A 12,131-nucleotide genomic window follows, 5' to 3' on the forward strand; every position below is an offset into this window, starting at 1 on the left:
TGCAATTTTTGCTTTTTTATTGCAGGTACTCGTTTTATTTCAGTGATGGGCCAGTTGAGTCATTTGCAATGCTCTTGCATCACACTGATATGTTAACATGGATCAGCATGATTTTGAAATAAAAAGGTCCCACCTCATCAACTTAATGAAATTATTTTCTGAAACTAAAAGAATCTTGGAAACTGAATACTCAGTCTATTTTTTGTACATGGAATTTCAAAAAGTTTTTAATAAATCACAATTTGGAAGGGATTGGGCAAGCTGCCATGGCAGCAATGTTAAATTGAGCAATGCAAACTGACATTAGGTTGAGCTTGAATCTATATTTAAATTGTATAAGGTTAGCATTTATAAAGGTTAAACTATGATACCATACCCCTGACGATTTACAATGGCTATACAGGAGAAAGATTATAGGAAAGGTCTCAGTGACCTCTTGGAGTTCTTCTATTACCTTGAAAGGGAGAAATTTCAGAAAGTTGCTTTCTTAAAGCACAGGAGGCACGTTGGCGCAGCGATAGAGTTGCTGCCTTACAGCGCTTGCAGCGCCGGAGACCCGGGTTCGATCCCGACAATGGGTACTGTCTGGACAGAGTTTGTACGTTCTCCCTGTGATCTGCGTGGGTTTTCTCCAAGATCCTCGGCTTCCTCCCACACTCCAAAGATGTACAGGTTTGTAGGTTAATTGGCTTGGTAAACGTAAAAATTGTCCCTAGTGTGAATATGCGGGGATTGCTGGTCCCCGTTAGTGGGCCGAAGGGCCTGTTTCCGCGCTGTATCTCTAAACTAGACTAAACTAAAGCAATCAACAGGATTTTGCTCATCTAATTCCAAAAGATTGCAGGAATGGGCAATGATGGCAAGGGTGTGTTTGTTACTCCCTGGTGGGCTGGGGGGATACTGTGGAGGAACTAATGCAAACTTTCCTTTGTCACACATTTGGATGAAATAAAATTATGAATGCTTTCATCTCCTTAAATTAAACTATAACGGAGGTACAAAGGCAGTTCTTGTGCTTCAAGGCATTGAAAAAAATCTTTCCTGGAGCAGGCTATTATATTAGGGTCAAAATCGACTTTTTTGATGCTGAGGGGCTGTAACTTGGCTCTTAATTCTCTGTGATCTAAATAATACCTTTCAAAGAGTCTTGCAACCAAGTGCAAAGCCCACTTCTTACACTTCCACCATACCAGTTCAGGCCGGTCATCTTCATCCACTTGCAAGGTTTCCTGCAAATGTAACAAACCAATTATTCCTTGTTTAATTCCTTCTGGTGCACTGCAGTTAGTGAATTGCCACAATAACATTATCATTAAATCAGAACACAATGAAAGGCACTGTAAACTTTCAATGCACTCAATCTCATACCAAGTAAGGCACCATTTCAAGCTGCAATAATTCTCACCTCTAATATCGGACTGATGTTAAATATTACACCGTCGCTACATTTGTGGGATTATAATGTAAATAACCTGTGACAATTGCAAAGTGATTCTGCAAGAGAATTGTAATTAGACGAAAATACTTCAATATTATGCAATGTGTGCAATTCATAACATCAATATGCGACTCCCAATCATACTGTGGTAACTCTGCTCCTATTAAGACCGTATCTCAAAAATTGACAAAGGTGGGTAAACAGAATTGAAAGGTGGAAGAGCTCAAACATCCAAATGGTCTAGTCTTGCTCATGTTTCCAGAGTGGTGCAGTGGTGAAGAGCTCAAAACACATTATGCAAGTACAAGCCTGATTGGGAAACAGTATTTATATCTGTACTGTCAGGTGCAAATGCAGACATAGTTTCACATGTTTAACATTATACTTTGTGAAAATCACCCTGGGGAAAACACACAAGAGGTATTAAAGGCTTTTGAGCCAGTTCCACTACTCCATGAGATCTATTAAAATCTTTTTTAACTGAAGGTATAGATATCAGATTTAAAATAAATTTCCAAACTTCTCAACTAGTTTGAGGGGGGCATTTACAAACCCATCTTAATTTTCATGTAGATGTGTCCGCATTCCTGAAAGAGCAGGTTCTTCCAGTAGAAAGTTCATGCCCAATTATTTTAATGATTCCCATTAAGATCTTTGAAATCCATCACTTGCAAACCTTCAACATTTCAAGGAATCTTATTCATGTTTGTATTACCTCTTTTACTTTAATCTCCAGAGTTCAGGTCTCATTCAAGTAAATCTACTCTGAATTCCACCAAGAAAAAGATGCATTCATAATACTTCAACCACAGTGCATTTTTAAGAAGCTGACCACATCCAATTATCAAAGAAAAGTTGTGCTTTCCAATGATCATAGTTTGAATAGATGTGCAGTCCTGATACCCATTACAGAAATAGTATTAAAGCAACAGGCAACATGCAGAATAGATTCAATAGCTCATTCCCCATTTTCATGTGATGGTTTGCTCGAGGTAGACAAGGATTGATAGAGAAAAAGAACAAATGAAGTAAGACAGGTAAAGTACAGGTAGACAGGAATGAAATACTGTAAGGAAGATAGAACAACATAAGAGAATGAATAATGAAAAACAGAAATAAACATGAGGCACAATAGAAGAAAATAAGTATGGGTAAAGAAGATGAGGAGAGACTAAATAAAGACTATGAAAGAGGAAGAGAAAGAAGAGCAGACAGAAAGTAAAAAACCTGAGAAACAATGCACGAGAGAAGCAGGGTAATGGACAAAAGGCAGATTGGAAGGTAAGAACCAAGAGAGAGAAAATAATTAAAATAAAGGAGCATATTCCCTCCCGGTCACCAAGTTACATTTTGAAAGGTGAATTACGGAATATTGATATATTAATAATACGTGTATTTACATTTTAAGAAAATGCTTCCTGACCATCATAATTTTTATTTCCAAATTGTTCCAATGGTTAATCCTGTTCCAAAATGATTAATATTGATCTGCAATGAATAAAAGTCTTTTTTGGCGATCCACTGATATCATCACTTACGTTCAAAGAAATTTCTTAAGTTCAAAGAAATCTCAGCTAATTTAACAGGTACAGGAAGTTCCTGTGTGACAAAAATGTCTGGGATTTAGTAACTATACTGAGCTCATATTTCTCATGTTAAATTAAATAGACTAAAGGACCTTTAATCTTCCTTGTAACAGGATTATGCCATGAGAAAAAGATGAATAGGTTATATGAAAGATGCAAAAAGGCACACATGAGCACATTCAACTGCAGAAGCAACTGGTACATAACGGTAACTGCAGAAAAGGGAGTCTGAAAGAATGAGAATTATTTTTTTCGACAATCTATCTAATGAAATGAAAATACAATCAATCCAACCAAATAAACATATAAAATGAGCACTTACAGGAGGAACATCTCGGTCAATGATTGTCCTAAATATCTCCATCCATTGGGTCATGGTTTGTTTATTTACCAGTTGTAGCGGTAGTGCATACTAGAAAGGAGAAGCAAGAGAGATAACCTAGGAGAAAAGATCTCCAAAGAAAAGAGAAATGTCAGAAATTGTCAGTTACAAATGCAGTCTTTTCCATTCATTTAGTTTATATTTAATGAGGTTCATTAAGTTTCACTCAAAATGTTAAAGATCCAATAATAATTTTCTATTACTTAAAGCCAAAATGAATGATCTAAAGAATAGTGTAACATTAATGGGAATGGAAAACACCCTTGGAAAAATTGTTTGATGAGGTTTATTTTCCACATCTCTTCCCACAGGAAGATATATTAGATTATTTGCAAGAAATTGAACAGAGAACAGGAAGCTGCAGGATGCAGTAATGGATGCGGAGATGTCATCTTTTAATAACAGGTTAGATAGCTGTTTGAGGGGAAATGAAAGAAAGAAGGGTCGCAGGTAGTTACATGAGACTAACACTGTCTTGCTAGAATAAAGCTAGCAATCCAGCACAATACAGAGCAAAATAGCACAACTCTGTGCAGCTCTACATAATTAGCAGTTTCACCATTTTCAGTCTGCTTGAACTCATCCAATTTTAAACCTGCCAAGATTTAAGGGCAACTATTTTTCAATTTCTTTCTGTGGAGAAAAAACAGAGATGGCAAGGATATGGGAGTAAATTTCTGTCAACTGAATTTTGTACACAGATTGAAAATTATTTCCACACCATAGCTTCTTCACTTGGACTTCTTAACTTGGACTTGGAACAAAAATATTTTTGTGAGACCAGGTTTTGTGTGTTTAACTTGCACAAATGTGCAGAAAAACATTATTTTGCATGTAAAAGATGCCCTGTTACAGCAGTACCACTTTTACTGACTTCACCAAATACTGACTTCAATAGTACCATTGGTCCCAATAATGTATTTTACTTTAAAGTAAGCATTAATTTCAATCCCCTTACCCCCTTTATCTCTCTGTTACATTTTCTTCCTCACATTGTTTCAACCTTTCCAGCACCCGCCTAACGAGGCTAATTTCCAATGGTCAATTACACAAGCAGCATATCTTTAGGACATGGTGTCTGGGTGGGTGAAAGGGAGAAGCCATGCGGTCATATGAAGAACATGCAAACTCCACACATGCAAGTCGCTGGAGATGCAGAGGTAGCAGCACGAACTGCAATAACATTGCTACATCATAACATGCTTGAAATGCTATACCCTACCCCACCTCCACAGATAAAGTTGAATACTACCAAGCTTCATAATAATATTGTATAGGTATAAGGGCAAATAAAACAAGCGTAGAGGATTACATTAGTATTTCGGTGGACAAGGATGCACTTCCACTCAAATAACCTATCAACTGCAAGATGATAAACTGGGACGAATACCTATACATCAAAAATAATCAGAGCCTTTAAAAGGGATAAAAAGAATTGCAACAGAATTGTTGCTCAGAGTGCAAAGACGACAAAAAAGTGCTTCTCAGACACATACCTGAAATATTATCACTAATATGTTGTAGGAAACATGGCAGCCTATTTCAACACAAGGACCCGCAAAGAATAAAATAAATGGATAAGGGTACGTGGCTGTAGACATTAAATAACAATGATTTGAAATGATTCAGATATTGATGCACAAGCTGGAAGTGAAGCCACACAGAGGTCCACATCAGAATATTTAAGTTCATTATTAAAATCAGGTATTAATAAAGTTAAAAATTAATTTGAAGATGTGGAGATTATCGGCAAAGTAGAAAGTCAATGTTCTTCCATGAAATGCCAATTCATTTGAAACAAAATTTATAATTTCCCTTTTGCTGGTATGTTATCGCAATTGACAAAATGTGTTTAATTCACGGACTGATTCTTAACATTTCAATGCAATTAAGTAGTTTACCAGATCAGTTCAAAGGGCATTTAGAGAGTCACAGATTGGTGCCTATTTTTCTTCCCAGATTTTTTTTTTTTTAACGGAAAAACATGTTGTGGTTACTTCTACTAATGCTAACAATTTACTTTCAGCGAAATGCAAGCCTGCAAACTGTCATGATAGGTTTGATTCCTGACCTACTAGTTGAGCCACAATGTTACTAAATTACTCAATCTGATATTGCAACAATCCATTTCCCAGCCTCTAAATAAGACCGACATACATAAACTACCTGATTAAGTGGAGAAACATAAGAATCAACTTAGTGATTTACAAATATTAGCTTTACTATCCTAGATGTGTTCATACCTGAACAAGTGCATAGAAGATTTTTAGGATCTGCTTCTGTATCAGCACTGAAAGTTGGCTTGAGTCAGGCAAAAGTTGAATAATCTTCTGCTGAATTCGTGGTAAAAATATTTGCATCGCTGCTATCAGAGGATCTCGCTCCTCTGCCTTCTTGAACCTGAAAAATTGCATTGAAATTCGTGATTTAGCATCAAGTGCACACACAGTAGAATTAAAAGAATAAACAACTTCCATTGTCAGTAGTACGAGTAATGTGAAAATAGTGAACGATGTGCAGAAGGAGTGGAGAACCACGACTAGGGAAGGGAAGTTTTGTTCAAACCAGAAAGAACGCAAGACTATTGCTGTGAGGAGTTTGCTCGTTTTGGAGCAAGCAGATCCGTTCCCATAACCATCTTCAGCGGCCAGTTGAATCTGCCCACTGCGGCCGGGGGCTGGAATTCTGGCCCAACCGGAGCCAGCAGATCCATTCCCATAGCCAACTTCCAAAGGTGACATTGTGGGCTAGTATCTCGACCCCTCGGCAGCCTAGACGGAATGTTTGACTCCACTTGGAGGCCCTGGCCTTTGTTGATCCGGCAAAACTGATAATCCAGAAAGACTCTGGAACCAAGGGTGCTGAAAATTGGTGGTGGACCTGTACCATGTTTAAAAAATATTTTGATAGATGTTTGGGTAGAAAGAGAGTTGAGCGTTACATGTTTAATGTTAGCAAATAGGAGTTGCAGAGTCTATATGATCAGATGGGCTAAAAAGGACCGTTTCGGTATTGTCAGCTTCTATGATTCCATGCATGGTAGAGAGGGAAACAACAGCACTGCCGAAAATAATTAGCTGATTAATCAAGTTTGCAGAAAAATAGGGAAATAGCAAGCCTTGGCATAGAAAATAAGAAAATGAAGCTTGTGCTGGAACTTTATTAAAAATTGCTTAGGCCACATCTAGAGATTCTTGCCATCCAAATACATAATGAATAGTCTTTGTTAGAAAGGTACACAGGATATCTGTGATGATTTTACAAGAATGAAAATTATTAGCTATGAAAGAAAATTAGATACACCGGGATTTCTTTTTTGCCTTTTCAGTGGGGGCAGAATAAGGGGAAGGTATTTATTGAGTTGCATGAAATTGCAAGGGCTTTGGATACAGTAGATAAGATCAGGTTTCTGCAGCAAGTAAGAATTAATGGGGCAATGTGATCAAAATATCAACAAGGAAACAAAGAACTGCAGATGCTGGTTAATGAAAAAAAAGACAAAGTGCTGCAGTGACTGACCATGTGGTGCAGTGTTCTACACCCAGAGGGTGGTGGGGATCTGGAACTCTCTGCCAGAAAAAGTGGTAGAAGCATAAACTTTCTTTATTTAAAAAAAAACGCCTGGCTGTCAATTTGAAATGTATAATCCAGAAACTAGAGAGATTAGCCTGGATTGCTCTTCCTTACCCAGCACAGAAACTAGGGGATAAATCGGCTCCTCCATGTTGTAAATATCTATCATTCCAAAAATGCAACACACTGGCAAACATACAAATACCCATCATATTGTCGGGTACGTCGAACAATCCCTGTTCCAGGCGTACACTGGCCCTATCCCCGAACTCTACCTCCGCAACATTGACGACTGCATTGGTGCTTCCTCTTGTACCCATGCAGAACTCACTCTCTTCATAAATTTCACCACTAAATTCCATCCTGCTCTTAAATATACTTGGACCATCTGCGACATCTCCCTACCGTTTCTGGATCACACCTTCTCCATCACAGGAGACAGACTAGTGACCGACATCTACTACAAACCCACTGACTCCCACAGCTATCTTGACTACACTTCTTCCTACCCTGTCTCCTGTAAAAAGTCTATCCCCTACTCCTAATTCCTCTGTCTACGCCGCATCTGCGCCCAGGATGAGGTGTTCTATACAGGGGCATCAGAGATGTCCTCTTTCTTTAGGAAACGGGGCTTCCCCTCTTCCATTATAGATGAGGCTCTCACTAGGGCCTCCTCTATATCCCGCAGCTCCGCTCTTACTCCCCCTCCCCCCATTCGTAACAAGGACAGAGTCCCCCTTGTCCTCACCTTCCACCCCATCAGCCAGCGTATACAACAAATTATCCTCCAACATTTCAGTCACCTCCAACGGGATCCCACTACTGGCCACATCTTCCCATCTCTGCCCCTTTCTGCTTTCCGCAGAGACCGTTCCCTCTGTAACTCTCTGGTCCACTCGTCCCTACCCACCCAAACCACCCCCTCTCCAGGAACTTTCCCCTGCAACTGCAGGAGATGTAACACCTGTCCCTTTACTTCCCCCCTCGACTCCATCCAAGTACCCAAACAGTCTTTCCAGGAGAGGCAGAGGTTCACCTGCACCTCCTCCAACCTCATCCATTCTCCAGATGTCAACTTCTCTACATCAGTGAGACCAAACGCAGGCTCGGCGATCGTTTCGTTCAACACCTTCGTTCAGTCCGCCTTAACCAACCTGATCTCCCGGTGGCTGAGCACTTCAACTCCCCCTCCCAATCCCAGTCTGACCTTTCTGTCATGGGCCTCCTCCATTGTCATAGTGAGGCCCACCGCAAATTGGAGGAACAGCATCTCATATTTCGCTTGGGCAGCTTACACCCTGGCTGTATCACCATTGATTTCTCTAACTTCAGATAGTTCCTCTGTCCCTCTCTTTCCCCTCCCCTTCCCAGTTCTCCCACTGTCTTCCTGTCTCCAACTACATCCTATCTTTGTCCCGCCCCCTCCCCTGACATCAGTCTGAAGAAGGGTCTCGACCTGAAACGTCACCCATTCCTTCTCTCCTGAGATGCTGCCTGACCTGCTGAGTTACTCCAGCATTTTGTGAAATAAATACCTTCGATTTGCACCAGCATCTGCAGTTATTTTCTTACACATCATATTAACTGTAACACACTTCAGCTTTATTTGATGTTTTACATTTGAAAGTTATTAATAAACAGCTAATTCAAAAGAATGTTAATCCAAATAGGAATTAGCAATTAGGAACCACAAACCATTTCACAAGACTATATTGACCACTGCCAATGCTCAATTTAACCTTCATCAGCTAGGTAATATCAATCATCTCCAAACCCCTCATAATCCACTCGTTGAATTTATTATACAGCCTGCTTTTGCCTCTGTTCAAATCTCAGAGCATTACTTCCTTCAATTATTGTGTCTTATATAGTTGGTCATCAGCAATGCCACAGGAAGTCCACTTTGTTTCGAGGAAAATGTTGCAAGATCCTGCTCCACGAGACTTGCAGCTAACATGACGTCAGGGAGGAAAAACAACGTTAAGCATACTGTTTTAATGTTTGGAATTCTTGTTGTATATGTCTGTTCGGTTTTGAAAGCTGAATTTCAAATAATATTGTTCTGTAAATCGAACTATTACATACAAAATAAATAGCTTGATTGCCAATATTCTAGACATTAAAACATTGCTATTTTTAAAATGTGAATTTGCTTTAAAGATTCAACCACAGCAGCCTCCATGCCTGCTCATTCGTTCAGGCCCACCTTTATTTTTAATTACCTTTACAAAGATTCAGTCAGCCTGCTGACAAAAGCACACACATCATGAATACTCACTCATAGGTCCTGACCAACTGGTATAGACACATCAGGCTGCCGAGCCAACTTGCATTATTTGGAGATTGCAGGAAAAAGCCAATTTTGTCCACCACTGCCGTCCAACGTCCAGGGAAGTCGTATTTAATTATCGCACGAAGACACACAGCCAGCTGAGACCTTCATACAAGATATTTATATGCAAGTAAGTCAATCTTCTGCGAAGTAGAAATTTTCTAACTGAGCACCATTGCATACTTAAAAGTATTCAAGAAAGCACCACAAATCCAAGTGAAAACTAGACAGCAACATAATGCAGGACAAAGATCTCCACACTGCACAAATGGATCATTCTAATTCTCAGTTCAGTGAGGGCCAAGATGTTCGTGCTGGGTATTGAACCTTTTTCTATTCTTAATGCTTCCTCATGGTACGGTGGGAGGAAGTGGGATAAATGGTGAAGACAGGGGCAGAAAGTTCAGAAAGACAGAAAGTTTTGAAATTATCAGAAGAGATTTTTTTTTTCTTTCACCATTGACTCATATTAACATTGGAACCATGGAAAGTTCAGGTAACTGCAAGTTTGGGTTGCTGTGCTGCATGGAACTAGTTCATCAACTTTCAGAGAAGCAGCATTAAAAATCATAGACACAAACAGCCATTCTCTTCAGAAAACAAGTTCCATTTCTTCAAACATTTAACAATCTCATTCATGAAAGAGTTTGTCTCCACTAGCTAGGTATCTGATGCAAGTGATTTATTTTTGTAATGAGATTCTACTCAAGATTTTACAGATTTAATTTGCTCTAGATTAGCATCAAACGTTATTTTATTAATTTTAACATCAATTCAACATCCTTATTTACCTTTGTGCTGAACAATTTTGGCAAGCAGCCACAATCTTGCCAGGGGCAGAGTTCATGGTTAACAGAACCCTTTGTGTGAAGAATGTTTCCGAATTCCACTCCAAAATAGTCTGCTCTAATTTTGTTCATTTGTTCCAGAGGAACATTTTCACCATACCTATTCTATTACATTTCCTATTTGATTTATTAATTACATTTATAGACATGAGCATCACTGCCAAAACCAAAGCAGTGTGTAGCTGCCTTCTTTACCTTTTGATTACTATTCATCCTCTAAAATTCAAAATTCTTATGGCTATCACTTTATTATGAATCTGCTACAAATCCCCCCCCCATGACAATTTTTAATTTTGTAATTTTCAGGGAAATATTTCATCTGTCTTTCGAGCTTTCAGTGATATATGCACGTGGACACCCAAATACCTTTGCTTTGAATTACTTACTGGAATTCGATGAGAAGTGTAAGGTCAATGGGGAGTAGATTCATCAATAAAGTTGGTTTACAGGGATTGTAATCTTTTGGAGCTGATAATAAGTATTTTTTTCAAGCCAACCTAATTGTTTATAAATGCCTGATAAAATTGTCTTCTTTTAAACCTATAATTAAGGAAGTGTTTATTTCCATACCAAAATATGAGACATTTTGCAACTCAGATTAATTGGGGAATGGGGTGTGGAATGTCTTAAGTGTGCAAGTGAAGACTTCTCTAAAAAGTACTTTAGAGAGTATCATTTTCTCGCAGTTTAGTTTGTCCAAATAATAAATTCACCTCAATTCTTCAGACTAATTTAGGGAAGGGGGTTGAGTGGGGGAAAATAATGATTCTTATTAGTCCGAGATAAAAGAAAGAGGGAGAAGATTCTTTAAAACAGTTGGACTAGGACAGACAAATATTTTAAATTCAAAATTAGAAATGCAATACGGAACTGAAGAAGTCTGAAATACTAGGAATCTAGAAACTACAAATCAAACAAAGTATGATAATCAACTAACATTGGCCATTTTGGCATACCTTCATATAATGCTTCAACGTACAGGTAGATTATATCAATTGAATTGAGTGAGTAACCACTGTTTTGGTAAGTATTTGGCCTCATCTCCCATAGCATTGCTTAGTCTGCCTCTTGAGAATTAAAGAAATTAACATACAATACAGTAAAACATGTACGCAGGACATTACAATCCCAGGTCAGATAAAAAGATACACACCACACAAAGTGCACGGGGGATGACTGCTACAAAATAAATTACAGCAGAAAATGCGGGAGACACTCATCAGCATCATAAAAAGAGAAGCATAGTTTGAATTTCAGATCAACTGCCATTCATCAGAACTAGGAAAATTATTAAATAAGGTCATTTTAAGCTGTAGCCATAAGGGACTGGATAGGATGAAGGAAATGTCTATGATAGGGCAAGACCAGATCAAATGGATCAATGGGAAAGTTAAAGGCTAATTATACTTTTTTGTCTGCTGTACTGCACATCAAGCTGTACAAATGGAACAAGAAAAACTGTGCCAAAAATTGCATATAGATGACTAGTATTCAAAAGGGAGCTGGATAAATATCAAAAAGGATAGAATGTGTAGGGTTTTGGAAAGAGTAAATTGGACCAACTGGATTGCTCTTACGTAATACCAGTATGAACTCAATGAGCCAAATGACTTCATTCCCTGCTGTGACTCTACTTTTGATTACCAATATTACCAATGTTTTTTTGTCATGTTAATTTTCTTGATCTAGCTGCATAGAAAAAAAATATGCAGTGAACAATAAAACACCAGAATAGTTTAACAACTTAATTGATGCTTTGAAAGCTATTTCCATTCCAAGCAGCATCAACAAAGAAAGATGTCTCAAGGAAGAAATAAAAAGGAATTTAATTACCATGGTCCACCTGGATAACAAATGCTGGCTTGTTTTGTATGACTTTGAATGCCCATAACTATTGCTTGCTATTGTAAATGTTGAGAGCAGAAAACTAAATGATAACCAACTTGCATATGGAAAAAGTGTCAGCATGAAC

The 12,131-nt window shown here is 38.4% G+C and overlaps 1 protein-coding gene across 1 annotated transcript in view; it reads right to left on the reverse strand.

The window, feature by feature from the left end:
- Window positions 1-12,131, reverse strand: part of ipo8 (importin 8) — a 73,659-nt gene that overhangs the window by 42,678 nt on the left and 18,850 nt on the right. Inside the window, exons 4-7 of the mRNA XM_078416971.1 lie at window positions 9,258-9,416; window positions 5,650-5,806; window positions 3,347-3,436; window positions 1,135-1,229 (exon numbers count right to left, since the gene is read on the reverse strand). Coding sequence (XP_078273097.1) covers window positions 1,135-1,229; window positions 3,347-3,436; window positions 5,650-5,806; window positions 9,258-9,416 — 501 coding nt within the window. The remainder of the gene's footprint in view (window positions 1-1,134; window positions 1,230-3,346; window positions 3,437-5,649; window positions 5,807-9,257; window positions 9,417-12,131) is intronic.

The sequence above is a fragment of the Rhinoraja longicauda genome, chromosome 20 (assembly GCF_053455715.1).
Source record: "Rhinoraja longicauda isolate Sanriku21f chromosome 20, sRhiLon1.1, whole genome shotgun sequence".
Taxonomy (NCBI): Eukaryota; Metazoa; Chordata; class Chondrichthyes; order Rajiformes; family Arhynchobatidae; genus Rhinoraja; species Rhinoraja longicauda.